The sequence below is a fragment of the Drosophila serrata genome, unplaced genomic scaffold (assembly GCF_035046125.1).
Source record: "Drosophila serrata isolate PLE 108 unplaced genomic scaffold, ASM3504612v1 contig_240, whole genome shotgun sequence".
Lineage (NCBI taxonomy): Eukaryota > Metazoa > Arthropoda > Insecta > Diptera > Drosophilidae > Drosophila > Drosophila serrata.
The window spans coordinates 9312095-9334622 of NW_028257138.1; the positions used below are offsets into that span (position 1 = coordinate 9312095).

Below are 22528 nucleotides of genomic sequence, written 5' to 3' on the forward strand. Positions count from 1 at the left end.
CTTGAATTCTGGCACTTTCTCCGCGACTAATTCCTCGGCTTCAATTCAAAGTCGTAATTCATAATTGTCGTTCTTGTCGGGTTTTCTGTGGGTCCCCTTTTTTTGATGAATGGTCGACCGCAATTTAATTAAAATTTGGTGTTCGAGGTGGCATAAATAAATGCGGTTGGACTGAAGGCTTTGTTTTGATTTTCAAGTTTACAATGCCAATTTAAAGTGGCTTAAAAAGCAGATGAGCAAAGTTTAGAAGATGCTGTGGTAACCCATGGGTATATATGTAAGTGATGATTTATTGATAATAAATTACTGCTTGCTTGGGGAGAAGTTTTTGCTTAATTTGTTTAAAGAGAACTCAATTGTTGCTTTTCATAAAAACTTTAATTAGCAGAGCAGTGGGACTTCATTAGAATGATTTTCTATTAACTTTTAAATAGTTTAACTGAGACGTTTTTAACTTTATCATATACAGTTTAGTCGGGAGCTAATTTATTTGAAAAGATTTAAAAATAAGCCTTGTTGCAAACAAAAATAAAGAAGGGTATATTGATGTATTTTTAGAGCCATTTAGGTAAACATTTTTAAAAGCGTAGAATTATTCAAATAAATGTTAATAAATTCATGTTATAAAAATAGTTAAAAACCCAATTACCTATTTTTAAAGCAATCTTATAAATATTTATAATATCTCTTAATTATTTTTTGTTCCACCTTTACTCTCTGAAACTTATGGTTTTGTGGATCGTAAGCTTAATTCAACAGCTGATCACAATCACTTCCACAAAAGCTTTTCAGTCGATCACCGGCAGCTGCTAAAATTGCTCACAAAAGTGCAAATAATTTGCTTTTAGTTTTATTTACAAATCTTTGAGGTGAGCATCGGATCATTCCGATCTGAGAGATCTATAAAAAGCCACTCGGCTGCCAACCATCAGTCGTTTTATTATAAAATCAAACACGTCAAGTGCAGTGTGCCGTAAAATTGGGAGAAATAATTTTGTTTACTCATTTAATTTGTCTCTCGCCATTTGTTATTGTGCAATTTATTTGTTGATTCGAGCTGATAAAAATCTTCCCCACTCAATTATAGAATTAATGCGACCGGTGTTAATTAGACAAAAAGGCTAATGCAATAATAATTTTAATTATATGTTTGGTGTTGCTTTAAAAGTGACTGTCTATCCGGTAACTGTGGAACATATCGAATCGAAAACTTGGCCGAAATGTACGCTCCTCAACTCATCCGAATCCTTCTTTTTAGTCTGCTGTGCTTGGGATCCGCCATGTCAGGATTGGTGAAAAGTGACACGGAGGACTTTATTGATTGGTGGCAACATACTGTCTTCTACCAGATCTACCCGAGGTCCTTCAAGGACAGCGATGGTGATGGCATTGGGGACTTGAAGGGCATTACCTCAAAGCTGCCTTATCTGGCGGAAACGGGCATCACGGCCACCTGGCTCAGTCCCATCTTCCAATCGCCCATGGTGGATTTTGGTTACGATATATCGGACTACAAGCAGATTCAGCCGGAATATGGCACCATGCAGGACTTTGAGGAACTCATAGACACTGCCTATGGTTTAGGGATCAAAATCGTTTTGGATTTTGTCCCCAATCACAGCTCGGATCAGCACGAATGGTTCAAGAAATCAGCAGTCAAAGAGCCCGGATTCGAGGACTTCTATGTGTGGCAAGATGCCATCCCTCAGGATAATGGCACCCGGCTGCCTCCGAACAACTGGCAGTCCGTCTTCTACGGTTCAGCCTGGGAATGGCACGAAGGACGACAGCAATTCTATTTGCATCAGTTTACCAAAGAGCAACCGGACTTAAATTTCCGCAATCCCAAAGTGGTCAAGGCCATGGACGATGTGATCCTCTTTTGGCTCAACAAAGGCGTGGCTGGCTTCCGCATTGATGCAGTTAATCATCTATTCGAGGATGAGGCTCTGAAGGATGAACCATTGAGTGGAAAGACCCAGGATCCGCTGTCCTATGACTACAGCAAACATATCTACACCAAGGATCTGCCAGAGGTTCTGGAAATGATTCAACACTGGCGGCAACTGCTGGACGATTTCAGTTCCAAGAATCCTGACCGACCCACACGCATCATGATGACGGAGGCGTATGCAGGACTCACCCAACTGGCAGACTACTACGAGGACCACAATGGGGTAAGGGGCTCGCATCTGCCCTTCAACTTCCACTTCATTACGGACGTGAAAGGCGACGCGGATGCGCGTGACTTTGTCTACAACGTGGAGAAGTGGCTGATCTACATGCCGCGCGGGCATGCGGCCAACTGGGTCATGGGCAACCACGACAACCCCCGAGTGGCCTCCAGATTCGGTGCATTCAGTGTGGATGCCATGAACATGCTGCTGCTCACCCTGCCCGGCGTGGCAGTCACATATAACGTGAGTTTCTGTAGTTCTGTTCCTGCCATGTGGTCTTTGGTTCATTCGCTCTTTGTGGTTCGTTGCAGGGCGAGGAGCTGGGCATGGAGGACTATCGCGACATCAGCTGGCAGGATACGGTGGACCCGCCGGCCAGAAATGTGGGAGAGAAGCTTTACAAGGAGGTCTCCCGGGATCCAGAGCGAACACCATTCCAGTGGAGTAATGAGGCGAATGCGGGTGAGTTTCTGCGAATAAGTTATGTTACACTCAAAAATGCAGAAAATAAATTATTAATAATTCCCTTTCTCTAAAGGCTTCTCGACTGCCCCCAAGACCTGGCTACCCGTCCATCCCAATTATTTGGAACTGAACTTGGAGGCACAGAAGGCGGCCAATAAAAGCCATTACAGTGTCTACAAGGACCTCGTAGAACTGAGAAAATCGGCCATAATGCGGCAGGGACGTTTCAACATTGAACCCATTTCACGTTGGGTGTTTGCCTTCAAGCGGTAGGTAACCAAGCCAAAGGAAGGATAAGGTTTTCCAATTCTAGGAAATAATTTTGCAGCTCCTATCCCAACTTTGAAACGATAATTACCATCATAAATGTGAGTGACAAGGAACAGTTGGTGAATCTCTCAGAGTTTATTAATCGTCCCAAGAAATTGGTTGTTGAAGTTTCCGGAGTGGATTCCAAATATGAAATGGGGTAAGTTTTTAAGGAATATATCAATTTCCTTTCCTTCATTTCCCGCTTTACACAAATCACATATCAGTATCACAATTTTCACACTATTCTCTCTGTGTATTCCCGCTGCAGTCAATCCCTGGCCGCAAGTGCATTGTCCCTGGCCGCCCGCGAAGGACTCGTCTGCAGGCTCGTCTAGCCGGAATGGGATTAGAGGAATTACCAGCTGATGGCGACAAAAGTTTCCTCTTTAATTGCATTTCCAGTTCAAAATGTCACGCGATTGAATACAAAATGGGTGAAAATTAATGACTCTACAACGTGCGCTGGTCTCTCTCTGCCTGTGTGTGTGTTTTGTGCAATTTTCAGATTGAATTTAACGCTTTCCCAGTGCTAATGAAGGACCGGAGAGTCCAGGGGCCTGGGTTCGGGTCCGGTTCCGGCTTCTGACCGGAAAAAGTGGCCACATCGTCGCCTGTTCTTGGCAACTTGCCCGGAACTTTGTTTCAGTCTCTCTTTCACTCTCCTCGTTGGCGCCTGTAATTTTTCATGTTTGGACGATGTAGGACTTCCACATAGAGAAAACCAGCAAACACACAAAAGAAAAAAGCGCAAAGATTTATGGAGCTGGAGAAGATTTTTCTTGCATTTTTTTAAATGTCGCAACGCAGGGAATATGAAATATTCTGCAGGCCAAAGTTTATAAATGACGTTTAATAACTGAATTAAATGTTTGTAAATGCCAACTATCGCAAAAACTTTTGAGTATGCTCAATAACTTGTTGGAAACTTTTTGATTGCCGCCCTCGATGCTTGGGAAAACATTTTGCCAACAAATGACAGTTGTTTGGATAAGAATTTAATAGTTTGTGATTGTTATAAAAGAGAAGTGCAGTCTTTTATAGTAAAATATATTTATTAGAATATTTTCGTGGACTTGGGAGATTTTTTTCTGAATGTTTGAGATATATGAGATATATAAGGGGCTCAACAGCAGTTAGGAAATTGTTTACATAATATATCCAAAATTAAAAGTATTATAAAGCAGAATTTTCATTTGTCTCCATTTTATTTATCATAAATCAACCCGCTTACTCGTTTAATGAATAACAAAATAGTCAGCAAAATATTTATGACCATATAGTTACCTTTATTTAAATACTCTTCACTTTATATGCAGCTCCCCATGTAGCTTTTTATATTTTTCCTAGCAAATTAAGAATTCTCCTGGGGCTTAACCCATTCACACAAGTTTAAACATTTCATTGCCAATACGCCACGTTGAACAAGGGTATTTGGGGCATGGAGGCTTTCATCGGCTTACGAGTATATATTGCTGTCTATATGCCCCGCTGAGTTTCATTTCGTTTCACCAAGAGAAGGTACTATATATCTTTTTCCCACTCCTCAGTCAGCCTCACCAGTGTTGAGTGCGGTATTAAATATAAACTATCTGAATAATTTAGCGACAGGATTCTGGTCGAGGAGGCCTCTGAACTTAATCTGCCCCCCGGAGGTGGAATTGTGTTAAGTGAGCGCAGTTTGGCGGTAATGAGGTAAGTTTCGGCCCTGGCCCTGGTTTTAGACAACTCTCGGATTTGGCCCAATCATTAAGTTTATATATTCCCGCTATTTTCAGCCAACAGCGACGCAACCTGGTTAAGCAAATCATACAGTCGGCCAATGTGGTGCTGGTGGGTCTGCTGGTCTATAACTTGTGGCGTCACAAATGGACCAAAGTGAATTTCAATCAGCATCAGCAGTTTTGATTGATTTTCCCCCTCTTCTCTATGTGTGTGGATTGATTGATTGATTAATTAATTAATAAAACGAACATCGGCTTAAATGTCATTAACAGTTGGCGGCGACTAACGACTCCTGAACTGAACTGAACAGAATGTGGCCGATGGGATTTGCAAATTTAATTTCCTCCACCAGCGAATCTGTCAAGTGGCGGGAAAGGAAAAAAAAGTAAGGTGCGGAGGCGGCGGTGATAGATGAGTTTTTCTTTGGCGGAAAATGGATTTCCAAGTGGTTTCACAGCTTCCGTTGAAGCATTGTACTGGTAAATGTATTAACAGTTTTTATAATTGGATTATTAATATAAAGTGAATTATTTAAAAATGATATTTATAATATTGATTTAAGTAATGTAAGTAACAGTTACCTAATATATAAATACTTGTCTCTTTCCCTTAATGAAGACACTATTTAAACAGCAAAACAATTCCTCTGAGCAAACTACAATATTTATCCTTTCAATATCTGCAAAAACACTTATCTTTCACACTCTGTGCGCCAGCAAATAAATGTAAGTGTTATCCTGCAAGTGGAAACTGCATCCGTCTCTATTAGTTTACAAATCCCAGCCTTGATCCGGAAAAGCTGCACTCGAACACTAACAAACTTGATAAGTTATCCACGCCTCACAGAGTTACAAGTGCGGGGGCAAGGACTTTTGCAGTGAATGGAAAAGAGGGAAGTGTCAACAATCGTTCTTATTCAATTTGTTGCCGCTTTCGAATAGTTTCGCGATTTCCAAGGACTGCCGCGCAGTTGGCCGGCAGCCCTCGTTACGAGTTTAACGCATTGATGCTTCGGAACAGGAGGCATCCTCCGGAGCAGACTAGTTGGCCCAATGAGTGCCAGTTCCTGGCAAGGGAAATAGAAGTAGAAGCAAAAACAAAAGCAAAAACAGAAGGAGCAGCAGCATCAACATCACTGCCAGGAACCGGATATGCCAATAAAATTACAGCCAAGTGCCTGCAAATTAACCAGAGCGCAAAACGGCAAGGACAACCAGGACCTCCATGAGTGAACGATTGACTTGGAAATAGGAGCTCAGATCAACCAGGAAATGTGTTCCGAAATTTAGAAAATGTTTATCTACATTCTTTTTGAAAGATCTATAACAGGTTTGACTATTTGTGAAGGTTTAAGTCTTGTTAAAATCATTTAAAATAATATCCTGCTCTGTTAATTTGCTGTTTTGCAGCCTGCTTAATAATATTTAATCCGTCTCTCTTTATTCTTTGAAACATCAGCAGCTATTGGAAGTTTTTTGTAGCAACTGTAATTTGCAACTTGTTTTTGGAGTGCTTAAAAAGTTTAAATTACATTTAAGTTTACTTAGTGAAACATTTGCGCTAAACAAACTTCAGACGCCACAACGTCTTGCTGCAAGGGGACACGAAAATTCGAGAGAAATTCAGTTGCAAATTATGGCAAGAACACCTCAACGAATTTGCCAGGACAACGACGTTCCGTCGTCGCGCTGTCTGGCTTCTGTTGTCTGACATTTGAGCGGCGGGTGCAAAAGGACTTCAAGCGAGTGTGTCTCTGTGTGTGTGTGCTTAAGCCTTTGTGCTAGTTAGCTAAATTGTAGCAAACATTTTCAAAAATCTCTGACAGGAGGCGGTGCACCTTTGTGCGCCAAGAGTGGCAACCTTGCGGGCATCCTTTTTCGCCAGATTTTCAGCCTGCGCCTTTTGGCGCATGTGTTTCTGCTGTTGGCAGCCGCCATTTTCGCCTTTATCCTTTATTTTATGTATTTTAATACTCAGTGTTTGTGGAATAAGGGAGTATTTTTATTGAAATATATGTTTTTGATGTAAAATTAAACTGTGTAGTTGGAGAAGGTAATCATAAATATTTGGTAGAGAGGCTTTAATTATTAGCTGATATTATTCAAATTCAATTTGATATATAATATAGCAATAATATATATTTTAAATTTATCATCTCATATTAAAAAGGGATTTTTGAGACTCTTACTTCTTTTAATTCTTGATACGAGGTATCTCAAAGTCGTGCCACTCTGCTACTCCCTTTCTTTCCCTTATTTTTTTTTGGACTGTCGGCAACATAAATTTTGCAGACAGTCGTTGGCGCCAGTTTTAACTGTTTTTAATTAAAAAATCTCCAGCGTTCCGGCCATTGGTAATCAGTTTTATGTCTGAATGTGTATGTGTGTGCCTGTGCCTTCCGAAGGGTTTAACGAAAATTGATTTTAAGCCTTTCTTTCTTTCTTTTATTATTATGGCTGTCGCTGACACTTGAAAGAAAAAGTTGGCCCGCAGAGACTAAGGCAAATTGATTGCCAATTGAGAGGCCATTGCCATAAAAGAAAGACACGGTGGGGGACATCAGCGAAAAAAAAAAAATAAAATAAGGGACAAGAAGGGAGAAAAGATGCATATATTATCCTTTAAAGTATGGCAAGGATAACCCACCCACATGGCAATAAAACTTTATATTCGTATGTGTGTCTCTGCCTTCGTAGCTGCCTTTGCCGCATTCCTTAGCATTCGGAGAATTTTTCGGAGCGTTTTGTATTTGAGCGGAATTTATGCAAATTTGATTAAATTTCCTTGTCGCTTTTGGCCAGAAAGGCTGATGTACATAGCTTTGGGCCTGGGCCCAGGTCAAGGCATTTGAGCTATGCGTTCTTTTATTGCCGCGCCTGAGACTATGCCATGGATTGTGGTAGTTCAGGTTTTGAAAGACTGCCACGAAGTTACCAGAGGCGTTAATATTTTTTAAATTATTAGAAAAGTTTTCATTGTTCAACTCGCAACGGGTGAGCCAGTCCCTTTTTAATTAAATAAGTTTTATTTTTATGGTCTTTAGTGTTTAAAAAGTATATGGTAAAAATAAATAGAAAGAAAAAAAGGGTGTGGGAATTCTTTGTTTTTAATTCTTTTGTGCCAACCCTAACCTTGTTCATTTATCGATACCGCAAAGCTCCCTTTAATCGATCTTCGTTAATGACTCCTTTCTCTGCTATCCCTATTCTTGTTTGATTTAATTACTTAAAACTCCTTTCACAAAATTAGCCAAGGCTCGAACGAAAACCCATTGAACCACAAATTAAATGAGCCACTTAACCCTTTCGCTTTTTCTTTGCAGTATTGGTTGGGGGTTTTTGAGTGGGGAAAACGGAAATCGGAAATGGGAAATGGGAAAAGCGAAAGTGTAGGGTTTGGAAACAGCTGCTGCTGTGTGACGGTACATCAATTAGTCTCCAGCCACTGGCTCGTTGCTGTCGATGCGTCCAACTTGTCGGCCATACGCTTGATCAGCCAAGCGCCGCTTTCAGCCAGACAAAAACCAAACAGGACTTTGTTCCCGCCCATCCATCCACTGGACGAGTAACCCTACAGCCATCCAACCATTCATCCATCCAGCTATCCCTTTCTCAGAAAGGAGGCAAAACAAATCGAGGGTCATAACCAGTAAAGGGGCGAAAGACAGAACAGCCGCGACAGGGCCAACAACAAGTGTAATATGTCAATTGAAGGACACTTCCCTTCGAGCACTTGCTCACAGTCGAACACACACAAACACTCGACTATTTATTGCAACGCTGTCTGCGCTGTCGCCGCAGGATATGCTACGGGTATTTGCAAAATATTGCAGCGCCCATAAATTGAAAGCCAAAAGGACAGGCGGCGGCCGCCAAGCGACTTGGCCAAAAAGGCACAGAGGGGTGGCCAATCGGGAGGCGTGGCTTTTGGGGGCCGAGGGCTCAAACAAGACTTGGCCTGGCTTTGTCTCAAAATCGCCGCACGATTTGTGGCCGCTACGTGACCGGGCAAGTGAGCCCACCCTAGGACATGCCAGGACATTCGGACTCGAATGGGTCGTCTCGTTGGTTGGGGGCACAGACCTGACCTTGGGCCAAAGGAATTGGCAAAATGTTTAATTCCAGCCTGGGAACTATTTCGGAAAAAGGATGAAAATTAATGTCATGATGAGATTTAAGGATAGCCAGGGTTTTCATGAATTTAAGAAGGCTTTTTATAATTCTTTAAAAAAGGTTTAGAAAATTATATTAAAGATATGCAACTTCTTAATGGAAAGGTTAAAATATATATTAAATTTAAGAACAACAAAGATGCATTTTATGATGATTATTATAATGATTTTATTCCCATTTCTAGATATTTTTAAATTGAGTATGCATATTTATTAACCTAATATAAACTAACACTGGAAAGCTTCCTGATTGGAAATTAGTCAATTTTTGACTAATCTATGATGGATTTTTTCTGCAAAGAAATAGAAATTTCGCTTTCCCGAATCATCCTTAGCATCCTTTTTTTTATTATTTTCAACACTCTCTGTATTAGAAAGTTATAATTTATAAATGAATTCATCTGTTTTAAAAACCCATCCCTTATGTTAGACCTTTTCCATTTCCCACTCAAGAGAAATGCCAGAATGAAAATTCGAAATTGCATGCGTGTTTCACCGAATACCTAATACACTCTATCTTAGTGCCTGCCGAATTCATTTCCTTCGAAATCCAATTCATGAATTTTAATCTCAAATGGACACAGGGGCTGCTGCTCTTACTTACATTGTGGTCCCGGTCAGTTTATTAGCCAAAAACACAGCAGATCAACGACCGGCAGCCATGCAAACTAAGCCAAAAAGGGGTCGGGAGATGCTTGGTCCCAGCGAGAAAATACAACAGAAAGGGTGCTGCGGGGCAAAAGAAAAACCAACATACATATGGCCATCCAACAGAAGGCAGTTATCAAACTTGGCCAGAATGGCTGCCACTCAAAACGGGACCGGACCCCAAAAACCTTGTTTACCTGCTCCATAGACTTTTAAATTTTCTGTTCCCTACCCTTGGCATTGTAATGTTGGGAAGTTATATAAGACTTCCTTATTGTCTGGTATATAATTTCAAAGAATTTAATTATATAAATTACAAAAAGAGAATTGAAAACTATTTTGATATTTTAAGAAATACCTTACACCTTTTATAACTTAATTTAATAATAATAACTTTTATAACTTAATTAGAATTTAACCATAGTTTTGATAACCAAAGTATACCCTTGATTTTCTATAGAACAAGGTACATATACCCCTTGTGTACACATTTTGCTGGGCATCTAAGTGATGGTAGCCAGGAAATCTGCGTGGCATATGCAGAAGGCATAAAAATGTTCTCATAAATTCTTACCTCAACGCCAAAGCAGGGCCAACAAGAGAGTCCTAAATGAATTGTTGCTACCCGGATGATGGTATAGAGAGAGAGGAATGGAATGGCGATCCGAGGGGAGCTCCTGGTTGGGTCAGGGTGTGCGGAGGACTTAACTTTTATAATAGCCCAACTCGTTGGAAATTCAATTTCATTTTCAATTTAATGCTGCAACGAGCCACGGACGTACCCGCACTCGCTCCGGAATGGATTGCTGCCTTTCTTTTTTTTTTTGTGTGGAGCGCCCTTTTTGTTGCCATTTGAATTGACTTACCTGAAATGAAATGATAGAAAAATAAGTTATAGACTTATACATATACACACGTATTATTTTATGCGTTCCCGGGGAGAAGAAAAATGAGTTGTATGAAATTAAAACTTGAGCTCCAGACTCGCTTTGGGTTTTTATTTCCTTTCTTATTCAGCACGAAGTTCAGGTGGGGCCAGACCAAAGCCAGGAACAAAGGACATGGCGCCAAGGTGACTCCTGTCGCACAGTGGTCGGGGATCGTGAATAAGGTTAGGAAATTAAAAACATTAAAGCTTACTTTGTTTAATTTATTCATCTTATTAAATATACCACTTTTAGATTTATTAGTTAAGATATTTTGAGTATTTAATACTTAAATACTTTCAATACAAAGTAATAAAAGTCTGGAGAGTATTTTTAATGTGTATAAAAATTATTTCCACTTTAAGGTTTACATATAATTAACTTGGAAACCTGAAAGAGTTTTCCCCAATACGAGTTATAAATGACACTCTCTTTTTTCTTAGAAAAACCCGTTTTAACAATTTCCCTAAGTAGGTCAGACCTATTGTGAGCGCTTTTCTTAAGTTTTCCTCATTGTAATGGACCCACATCTCCCTTAGTTCCATCTGCTTTTACTTCCATTTTTTTTAGCCTTCCTTTGTTCGACCTTTCTGCTGCGTGGATTGGCTTAAATGGCACTTCAGCTGCCCATATTCCCACAGCCAGTGCAAATCCCGTGTGACTGCCACTTACCTATGACATAGGAGTACCCGTCCAGCGTCAGGACGCACTTGCGGGTCGTGGTGCCACCAAGGACGCCTCCGAGGACACTGACGCCGATGCCGGAGCCGGAGGTATTGCCTCCGCCGGACGGGTACCTGGTGCCGCCGGCGCTGCTGAGCCGTCCCGCCTTGCCGAGACTGGTGGACAGGGCCACCGGACTGCTGGCCTCGCAACTATTCAGACTCTCGCGCCGCGGCTGGGCCTCGAGCCCGGTGAACTCATCCCGGCGATTGCCACTCGATACCAGGCCGTCGCTGGAGTGATCACGTTTCGCGTCGCGATCCGTGTGACGCATCCGATTGCGTGGACTTCGGGCAGCGGGTATAGCAATGGAGGAGGCGGTGGCCCCCGCCGGAGCGGCAGCGGTGGAACCCTCCTCCTCCTGGCCAATGTTCAAGGTATGCGGTTTGTCGCGTCGCGTGGGCGGCGTCTCGTCCAATGTGTCGCCCATTTTATACGATTCAGATTCAGATTCAGATTAGCACGCGCTCGGAGTAAATCGGTGGTGGAGTTGGATTATAATTCGAAATGCATTTTGGGAAACCGTGGGAAACTTTATTTTTTTTGCCTTGTCGTAGTCGTACGCCAGTTGTATTTGTATTTTTTATTTATTTTTTATTTTATGTACACTCTTGAAATTTGCACTTTAAATCACAATTTTGTTTCGGAATTTTATGATGCCTTTTGTGATAAATAATATGCGAATCAGTTACAAATGAAAATTGAATAGTGATGGTGAAGCCAGGCGAAATAAATGATTGGCATGCTGAAATATTGCGCATACGCAGTGTGGTACCTCCACTGCAACTCGAAAAGGTTTGCTTAAATTGCAGCTAATCATAGAGCTTAATTTGTCAGATAAATGAAGAATTTATAAATTAAAGAAAATGGTTGATAATTGAATCTGAACCATATTTTACATTTAATTAAATAGAATTATATTAACAAAGAATACTGAAATCCAAAATTCAGAACCAACTCATTTTAATAAGAAAATACATTTGGTATAATAAATACAAGATGTATCATATTTATTTATGACTTTTTGGCATATTTGCTTGACACCTTCCTCTCATTTCATTTTATAAAATGAATTTTCTAGTCTTTAGTTGAAAGAAATATTTTTTCCAGTGCACACAGCCTCGAATCTAATTGCACTTTTTGTTCTTGCTGTTGTCAATTATTTTGGTAGCTTTTCTGCTGCCTGTCCCTCCCCTCGAGAGCTATGCCACTTGACTGTTTTGACTGACATTGTTTGGTGTTATTTGATTTCGATTTTATCGCCTGCCGTTGGTCACTTTGTCATTGGATTTTTCTGCATGTTTGTCATAATGCCCGTCCATTTATCAGAGAGATCTATCAATGCCAAATGGCTTTCAGCTTTCTCTTGTTTTATTTTTTATTGTTTGAATATATCTTGTGAAGCATTTTTTATTATTTTATGGATGACAACCATACAAATTTAAAATTTCCTTGCTGCTTCGTGTGTGGTCTAACCAAAATTATTTGTATAAATTTATATTTAGACAAATTTGAAGTATATTTCTGCCTTTGGCTGGTCACGTTCAGCGAATAAAGCGAAATGGCGACACTTTTAAGGCGTCATGTGCCCCGAAGGAAACAAGGCAAAAACTCTTTCTACTGTTGGCACGTGGCCTAAACGTTTCGGTCGGTTTGACTGGGCTAAAAAGACAGCTGCACTACGTGCCTTTTGCCTTTGGGGTAATGTTGCAGGTCTTTTGCGTTGTACTTGAAAAGGATTATTTGTTCAATGCGAAAAGCAGGGGAACTTCAATCATCATTAGCCACCTAATTAAAAAGGGGAACAAATGGCGCAACTGGGAGCGGGAATTTAATGAGAGCGCAAAAATATGCATAGAATGGCTTCTATGAAATATGAGTTAATTAATTACAAAATATATATTTGGCTTGCCTAATTAAAATGGAATCAACTTAAGATTAGTTTAAGAAGATAACTTGTATTTAATATATGTATTTTCAACTACTATTTTTGAGATTAAATACAAGTTATATCTAAATTTACTTTGCTCTAAATATACAGAATTATTTTCAACCTGCAACATTGCCAGTTTATTTAGACTTTAATTAGCAAACAAAGCTGAATTGTTTTTCCTTAAATTCAACTCTGACCCCAGCAAGGTAAACAGATGAATTCCAAATGATAATCATAAAATTTTAATTAAGCTTTTATGTACATATAAATAATTCTCTTTGTTGTTGTCCGAGAGAATGCCCGCATTGGGCGAGTGCCTGCCCTTTGCCTTTTGTTGTGCGTTTTGTGGTTAAGGCCATTGTCGGTGGTTGTCCACTCGATTGAGTGGTGCAAAATCGAGAGGGAAAATGTCAGGAGCAGCTGACGGGACTTATATAATCACCCAAAGCACTTGGACGCTATGCTGGTGGCTTTAAGTTTGCGTTTGCCATGGCACCGACCTTTAAGGAGCTTGGCGAATATTGCGCATACGCCGTGTTTATCAGCTTGCCTAATGAGGTATCAATAACGCCGCCTTTACGACTCAATTAACGAAAGATGTTCGACTGAAATCAATGCCAGCACTCTCGCTCCACAAAAATGAAATTATGACTGGGTCGAAAGAACATTTTGCCTTGCAATTTTTGTTAGTGGCATCATAAATCGAGAAATTCGCTTATCTTTGCGGTCAGCGAGGGTAGATAACCCTAAGAAGGAGAGGCACTCTGAGTTCAGGGAACTCCATTTTGGGAATAAATTTAAAATCTATATGCAGTGCACAAACCCAGAGGGTTTTCTTTTATTATTATTGTTTTTTTTTGTCGGTCGTTCATCTGGCCCTGCCCACATTTATTATTGGTTTTTTTTTGTTGGGGGGAAAAAAGTTTAGCGACCCGCATAAATAAAGCAGTATACTATAGTTTATCCTTCGTTTATCTGTTTATCAGCTTATATGAGCCTCTGTTCTCTTTATCCTTGATGAGTGACAAAAGTCAGAGAGCAGTCGAAAAGTTTCAATGAACTCCACGTTTTGTCTGTGTGACATTTTAGCCAGCATCGTAAACATGGCTATCTGGCTGATTTGCCTCCGGTTTGTTTTGTGTGCTTGCCTTGCCTTTTGTCATATTGATCTGACAGATGAAAGAGAGATGGAACTCAGACAATGAACACACACAGTCGAAGCAAAGTCAATTATTTAATTAAAAGCTGTCACTTGCCACTGCTCAATGCGGCTGTTAATGTGGGCGTTGAAGCCAAGTTAAGGCGGGGTCCTGCCGCCCACATGAGTGTTTCTGTGGGTTCTTGGTATGGGGAAGGCGAACATTGAAAATAACAGGAGAATAATAAAACTTAAACAGCAAACAGCATCACATGGCAATAATTAAAAGCGCATACACCAGTGAGTCAACCAGAAAGGGTAAAGAAAATGTTGCCTGACAATACACACAAGCGGAAAAATAGCAGAGGAAAAACTATTGTACTAAATATCCATTAAAGGTTTTGTACTATTCAAAAGGCATTTATTGGAAATGTTCTTTACATAGGGGGAAAACTTGTAAGCGAAAATCTATATTTATTGTCAAAAATATAAGGAAGATCTTTAACAGGTTAATGATTGCCACCTTTGAAGTGTTTTAAAATAGTTTCTTTTTAATTGAAATTAACTACACATAGTTTCTAGTATATATGGACTATTATTAATTATATTTTTTTTTAGCAAAAAAGGTGAGGAAATGCGAGCTCGAAATAGAGTTATCTATATGAAAAATATGTATCATTTAAATTATTTTATTATAATTAAATATAACTATTATTTGTAACCTCTTGAGGAACCCAAAACTTTTATCAGTGTAAATTAAATACAGCTGCATTGTAGTTTTCCTCATTTGCACACAAACACACAAACACACACACACACACACTACGTTTTCCCCCCTTTTAATTGTTGTCACTGCCTCTTGACATGACCCGTTGATGTTCCTGGTTGTTGTAATTCCCAAGTTCTTATTCTTGCTGTTGTTGTGATAGATGGGCGCCAGTGTGACGCCGTTGCGGGCTTGTCTCGACTCTTGTGTAAATAAAAGATGAGTTAAAGTATGATAGTTTGGATCGAAGAATGTTGCGCAGGACAACAGCAGCAGCAGCAGCAGCAGCAGGCCTGAGGCAAAAGGATGTCTCTGCTATGTGTGTGCTCTGACAGGACACCCGTTAATCACACGCACAACGCCGCATTCTGCGGTGGATCGATGCGAGATGCAATAAAAAGGCAGCAAGAAATTGCATGTAATTGAAGGGAAGAGCAGGAAAACAAACTGAGCGACAGAGGCGGAAGTGTGCTATAAATTTTCCAACTGCCTCGCGACACTCCAAGGAAAAGTTCACGAGAAAATGTGAGGGGAATTTCTTGACACACGCGGCTCATTAGCATTTTGGGGCAAGTGAATGAAGAGCTAGCTGCTTCGGGGGCATGTGAGTCCTCGGACTGTCTTGACTTTGTCCACACAACCTCATCATGGTCATTATTAGCTTCGGGAACCACATCATCAGCGGCATTTCCATTGCAAATTGTTTTATATTTTCCCTTTTTGTTTCGGTTTTTGCGTTATTTATACACCCAAGACGACATACATGGGACATCCAGCTGTGGGTTAAATGCAGTTCCTTACACACAAGGTCCCATTTACATAGGGGAAGGACGACTGGGAGGGCTGGGAGACGAAAACGGCAAGCAAATGAGAAAAGTCGCATTATTAATTTGCCGCACCACACGACCATAAATAAGGATGTCTGTCTTCGCAGGATTCCCGCTCGTCCCGCTTCTTTTTTTGCACATATATAAAATTCAAAGGACCTCAGCCGCATCCTTGTCCATATGTTCCGGTTTTGCGGCTCGCCTTTTCTCCCGGCCCCCCATGCCATTTTCTTTAGCAATTTATTACTATTTTGACTTGTAGATGTGTGTGTGTGTGTGTGTATGTGTGTTGCCTCCGCGTCAGTGTCAGTGTGTGTATGTGTCCCCTATTGGTGTATCTGCGGCACGAGTTAGTCCTTGCTCCTTAGTCTCTCTTTTCCCTTCGACTTTTTGTGTGGGCTCTGCGACAATTTGTAAAGCAGGCAATTATCCTTATTAGCCGCTTATTTATGACCATGTTTGTTTACTCGTTTTCCCATCGAGGCATAAGCAATGCGAAAACGATAATGGGGGAGTTGGCAGTACGCTTTCGTAGCCAACATAATTGCGCAGATTGGCAGCAAACCAACCATGCAAAACTCCATGCAACAGTTGGCTCTGACTGGGGATTTTTGAAGAGGGAGAAAAAACAATATGAATTGGACATGAAATCGAACATTGAGTCGTTATTAATTTTTCATGAGCAATGGGAGATTGATTGGTCTCTGGAATAACAAAGCGTAATCGAGGACTCCTGTTTTATTGAATGGGTGAATTGGGACTCTCTCTCTTGTTGCTAATGAAACATTTTAAATATTTAATGGACGAATTCTAGGGATTTTTTGAACCCTTTAAAGCCACTCTCCAGGTGACTGGCTTCCTGCCGCCCCAAGTCATTTTAAATTACTGCATAATGAGTTGAGTCACCTTTTCAGGGGGATGTGGCATAAACTGGGCTGGCGTTGAAAGCTTTTTCGTGAGACTTTCAGGACATAAAGAACATTGTCAAATCAGCGACATTTTTATTGCTACCCAGAGTCGGTACCCTTCAAGCCCACTCCCATGCCACGCTTGATATATGTAAATATGTTTACACACAGAACAAAAATAGTGACATTACATTAATGCTTGTACTTCTTGGGAATATTATAACTCTGAAACTTTTTTTTAGGTTTTTTAATAACTATATTAAGTCCTTATTTTATTTCTTAAAGAATGATTTATGATAAATTGTTATATATATTATTTAATCATCGTACAAATATTTATGAATATAATTTTTCCTTGTAATTATTTTCCCCAGTGCTTGTGTATATGAGTATGTTTTCCCTGCCTCCGCTTACATGCTGATGATGTCGTTATTAAACGCATAAATAAATTGTCAAAAAATATGTGCGCCAAAAAAATAAAGAAGGACGCAAGGAAGTCGAGTCAGGCAGGCGGAAAAGGGGCCGGAGCAGGGCCATGTCCTGGTCGGGAGTTACTCCTAACTTTCAGATGCGTTTATTGTGCTTACATTTTAGCTTTGCTTTATGTACTTGGCAGGGCGACAAATAGAAATGTTCATGGGCACCGGGGACTTGGTACACATAACTTTTTTTTTTGTTGAGGCTTCCTTCTACGCTTATTTTTTGTATACTTTTCCTTTTCGCCGCCTTTGGAAACTTTCTCACGCTGTTGACTTTGTCAATGTTTTATGGCTTTATTCCTGTTCAGCTGCAGACAATTGTCAATTAAATGGAAGGTTGAGAAGAGTTTGCCCCAGGGTTGCCGAGCAAAACCACAAAGGAACCTCGCAACGCAATGCAGAAAAGTTCTTCTGTGGTGGCAATATGCCCCGCATTTATTATTTATGACATACGCAGTGTAGAGCAGGGAAGGGACTAAAGGAGCAAAGGATTCCTGTCGTTTGTAGAAGGATTGTGCCTGTCCGCAGGGAGAAAGTTTAACTTGAAGGAAAAGGTGCAATAAATCTGCTGTCTTCGTGTTAACTTTTATAAAAGTGTTTAACATTTGCATTAAGCGGTTGAACTAAGTGGAATGTTTATGGTGAGTTTTGTTTACAATAAGAAGTAGTTAATAACATTTAGGGTGTGAAAATATTCAAGAAAATAGGTATAAATAATATTTAATCTTTGAAAAATAGTTAGAAAATGAAGTAAATTCAATGTAAAGCTAGACCAAGTCATTGATAAATGTTTAAATCGAAGCTATAAGCTTCTTAGGTAACATTTTTCATAAGATATTATTTGAAATGTATGTTTTTATAGTAAGAATAAAAATCTGTTTTGCTTTTACCGCACACAATTTTGCTAAATTTAATAGTAAATACAGGGAATTATGTTTGTATTTATGAACCATAAAATTAACCACCCAACAGTATACACAATTTGTAGTATCTTTCTGCTAGTGGCAGCAAATAGTGGTGCAGCACAACGTGTAGTCAAAGTCCAGCGGGCAGCTTTTAAAGTCATTAATGTGGCTTCATTTGCATACGGTTCTCGTGGCGGTCCCTCCTATCTCCAGAGCCCGCTCTGCAGTTGGTGATTAGTCGTCGACCAACGTCTATCAACAGTTTACCCTAATGCCCCAGCAACATGCAACACAGAACTGACCTCATTCTGTTTACTCTGGCAGCTGTTGCACCCTGTTCAACCGAAACCAAACCCAAGAAACCACCTTAAGCCACCCAAACCACCCAAAAAACACCCAGAGTTGATTGTCTGGAAGTTGTGTTCGGTTCTTGTGCAACTCATTGAATCCGAGTGGTGCCCGAAACAAATCAAGGCGGCGACGGCAACATTGTTGCACGTTCTCTCGTCGCTTTCGATCCTTGGAGTGCAAACTTTTTGCCATAGTTTTTGCATAATGCCCCCCAAAAATACACACACATACCACTACAGTCTGGCCACAATTGTGTTGGCCTGGACCGTTAAATGCAAACACTTCATTTGGCCATCCAGAACGAAAAGGAACTTTCGATTAGTGCCAGATTGGGAAACCAACTTTGGCCAGCACTTCTTCAACAAAGTCTCTTAACAGCTCTAACCATAAAAGTCTCTGGTCGGTCTCTGGGAATTCTTTGGCCAAAAAAGTATGCTTTGTGTTAGACTCGTTGCACTCAACCGGGAAATGGCATAAAAATGCAGAAATGGAATGGATTTAGTCGATTTTCGCAAAAGTGCATCTTGTAGTTTATGGTTGACTAGGCAAGTCTTCGAGTACATCTGAGGAAATTGGCTTTTAATTTCAAAGTCCAATGATTTGGTATAGAACTTTGAAGAGATTTGTAGTCATTCAAAGGTATAGAATGAGGGAACATAAGGAATTCAGATCATTTCCTGAAAAAATACTAGGAAACGGTTTGGATTTCTTTTATATGTATAATATATATTTATATTTCGAGGTTTAAGTTAATTTTCCTGTGTAATTTGAAAAGGTTTAACCATTTTTTTTAAGGTGCCTTAGCAATATTATTTCTGATTGGGTTATGTGTAGAACATGAACGGCTGAAATTGTCTTTCATTATTTGCTGATATATATATACATATATATATTTCCCCCTCCATGTCAGCTATCCAGCCTATATCCCTCTTTTGCTCCCCCAATTTTCTCCCACCCCTTTAGCCTCTTAAGGGCTTGTGTGTATTTGTGCAATTTTCGTTTTGATGTTTGCTTATTTGTATTTGCCATACACACAGCACACAAAGTTGTGACTTTTTGGGTAAATAAACACAGGCCCACTCTGTGTGTGTGTGTGTGTGTGTCTCAGGATGAATTGGCGAATCACTTGGTGAGTCCTGGCACTCGACACCACTTGGCCTGCTCCTTCTCAAATGATGCGCCATTTCTCAAATCTTTTTCGGCCTCGGTAACAGCGCTATTCTCACATGTAATAGTGTGAAATTCAAAATGGCGCCCCGGGGGTTTTGCCTTTGGCCATTGTCATTTATCAAGTTTATTAGCGAGCCAAAATTACCGAGGTGGCAGCAGGGGTAACGTCTATTCATTTGTTAAGGTATTCAAGCAATTAAATGCGATTTATGAGTTCGTATGCCCCACATTTTCGGTGCTGCTCGCCCACGGAGAGAGAACAAACATTAGTGACATCATCAAATGCATACTCAAGTGTTTGCATAAATTTATGTATCTTTTGATGATGCAATGCCGGGGACTGAGAGGAATATAAATGGTGTACGTCACACACGTATGAATGTATATAAATTGTGAATACAATGAGTTGGCGATAAAAAAAGCGGTGTGGGAAATTCTATGTGCACACAATTTTCTTTTTCTTTTCAAAAGACTTCCTGTTATACAAAACCAATTGGGGCTCAGCTTGGGATGTATGAAAAGGTCTTGGTAGTCGCAGCTGCATTAGTTAACAAAGAGAGGAATTGTGTTCGGAAATAGCCACGGTCGTTATTTATAACAACATTAATATTTATAGATTCAGAATAATAAGTTTCCATCATATATTCATCTAATTTGGAATAAAGCCACTTTGTAATATTATAATTGCGGATTTTATTAAAATTGGACAATTATATCATATAGCTTTTATAGAAATTATCATTAAATATAACTCAATAATTAATGAGCGAATTGCCATTTGCAAGGTTTACTCCCTCCCTGTCTCTCTTGTGCACTAACTCACCCACTCCCTCACTCCCTCTCTCTCTGACTCTCTTCTCCCGTATGTCCATCTGTTTACCTCTAGAGAAATCGCTTACTCTCAAACTCGCTCTGCCTCCCTCTGGCTCTTACTCTCTCGCTCTCACTTTCTCTGTTCTCTTTGCTCGGGGACTATAAATAGAGGGCTGCTAGCGGCGCGCCGCCCTTAGTCTGTCCGTGGCACCTGCAGTGTTAACATCTCGAGTGATAGTGATAGTGATTACCCTTCGACCGGAAAAAATATCACCCGATGAATGCAATGCATATGGACAACCAGGAAGAGGCACACTTTGATCAAGAAGAAGAGGAACTCTAAACTGGAAGGATTTAAGCAATGACGTGGCCCCTATGCTGAGGTAAGTCTTAAGGATGACAATTATATTTTAAATATAAATGGCCCAGGTCTATAATCAGCTGTGCTGGCTATGCATTTGTTCACTAATTATTTCCCTTATTGCCATGGACCTCATTACTAAATGTTTGTTTACAGTGACTCGGCAATTTATGTTAAGAATAAGAATAAGAATAAGAATAAGAACTTAATTATAGCTTATTAACCAATATAGATTTTTAGCCTTACTATAGTTACAAAACTGATTCTGACTTTGGTGCCAACATTTGCTACAATATTAAACCCTTGCAAGGTATTATTAAGGAATAATTTCCGACCCTATAAATCAAATATATTTTTGATCAGCATAAAAAGCTGAGTCGAACTAGCCATATTTGAAGGAATTAAAATTTTACTAAATTTTTCCGAAATTTTATAAGGGGTTTAATCGTTAAAATTACCAAATATATTACAAAAAAATAAAAATGTTTTAATAAAAAAACGTAGTATGCAGATTTGTTAGCTCTATGAAAACTAGCACAGGAAAGTTATCCGAATTGAATTTAATGCATTTTTGGCCTTGTTATGATATTTGACAAAACTTAGATTTACCCAAAAAATTTGCATAAGCAAAAACAGAGTTTTTCTTTTTTGCATGGGTGTATACGAAGACCAAAAAGCCAGTGATTGCTATAAGACGTAAATATTTCGATTTGCAATACGAAATTTTAATAGAATTCCATATAATATTAGCAAATATTAAACTAGAGGTATGTAAAAAGTAGAAGAAAATCTTCCCATGGGGCGTATGCGTAATTTCACATATTAAGTATACGTATAAAATTAACAGAGAGACTTAGCATTAAAAAAACCTTCCGTAACTGTGAATCTTTTAATACATTTCATTCAACAAATTGATAAAATTCTTTAAAAATATATACAATATATAACATTGTAAATATGCTGATATCGTAAAAAAAGGCAATACAGAAAAGCTTTCTAAATTGAGATTATTTTTGGCTTAGTTATGATCGATTGCACATTTGAACACGTGATTTTGTGGCTAACTGCACGGGTATACATAATTCAGCTTCTCGAAGTTAGATTTTCTATCTTGTTAAAAGCTTAAAGATCTTTAATATTAACTACTCATACGCACTGTAGCCCCTTATAAGGTGTTCAAAAAGTAGCTAATTTCTTTTAAGACTCAGTCTTTTAGACGATAATATTTGTATTATTTTTGTTACTAATATATCACTCACTCCCCACTTACCCACTTCCTCACTCACTCCCTCACCCACTCACTCACTCTTTCTGTCTCTAGAGAAATGGCTTACTCTCTAACTCGCTCTGCCTCCGCCTAGAGGTAGCTCCTACTCTCTCGCTCTCACTTGCTCTATTCTCTTGCCTCGCAGACTATAAATAGAGGGCTGCTAGCGGCGCGCCGCCCTTAGTCTGTCCGTGGCACCTGCAGTGTATACATCTCTAGTGATTGTGATAGTGATTGCGCCTCCACCTAAAAATATAACCCGATGAATGCAATATATCTGGACAACCGGGAAGAAGCAAACTTTGATCAAGAAGAAGAATAACTCTAAACCGGATGGATTTAAGCAATGACGTGGCCCCTATACTGAGGTAAGTCTTAACCATGATAATTATATGATAATGATTGCTAAAAGCTATATAAATTTCTAGTCATCTTAATCAATATATAAATCATTATTAACAGTAGT

The 22528-nt window shown here is 39.6% G+C and overlaps 2 protein-coding genes and 1 long non-coding RNA gene across 20 annotated transcripts in view; 2 read left to right on the plus strand and 1 right to left on the minus strand.

Moving 5' to 3' along the window:
• The window catches only part of Pde1c (Phosphodiesterase 1c), a 101680-nt gene that overhangs the window by 45046 nt on the left and 34106 nt on the right, over positions 1-22528 (minus strand). For 6 of the 10 annotated variants that reach the window (XM_086831222.1, XM_086831215.1, XM_086831220.1 and 3 more), the window contains exon 2: positions 11094-11804. The exons of 3 other annotated variants lie outside the window; for them this stretch is intronic. In XM_086831222.1, the coding sequence (XP_086687348.1) occupies positions 11094-11574 (481 nt within the window). In that variant the 5' untranslated portion in view covers positions 11575-11804. Of the gene's footprint in view, positions 1-11093; positions 12962-22528 lie in introns of those variants that run through there. One more of the 10 variants, XM_086831216.1, reaches the window with a different exon arrangement.
• On the plus strand, positions 781-5419 carry Mal-B2 (Maltase B2). 8 transcript variants are annotated; one of them, XM_086831229.1, is made up of 8 exons: positions 785-869; positions 1259-2420; positions 2489-2639; positions 2716-2911; positions 2971-3111; positions 4557-4646; positions 4730-4882; positions 4949-5419. In XM_086831229.1, exons 2-7 carry the CDS (start codon positions 1281-1283, stop codon positions 4857-4859), a joined length of 1848 nt encoding a protein of 615 aa, XP_086687355.1. In that variant the 5' UTR covers positions 785-869; positions 1259-1280; the 3' UTR covers positions 4860-4882; positions 4949-5419. The 8 variants fall into 8 exon arrangements, with proteins under 8 accessions (XP_086687358.1, XP_086687355.1, XP_020807979.2 ...); XM_020952320.2 differs by lacking the exon at positions 4949-5419 and having other exon boundaries at positions 4730-4941; XM_086831228.1 differs by lacking the exons at positions 785-869; positions 4949-5419 and adding an exon at positions 931-1182 and having other exon boundaries at positions 4730-4941.
• Positions 20630-22528, plus strand: part of LOC147644046 (uncharacterized) — a 39223-nt gene continuing 37324 nt past the window's right edge. For both annotated transcript variants that reach the window (XR_015271281.1, XR_015271282.1), the window contains exons 1-2: positions 20630-20817; positions 22208-22430. This is a non-coding gene — a long non-coding RNA (uncharacterized LOC147644046). The remainder of the gene's footprint in view (positions 20818-22207; positions 22431-22528) is intronic.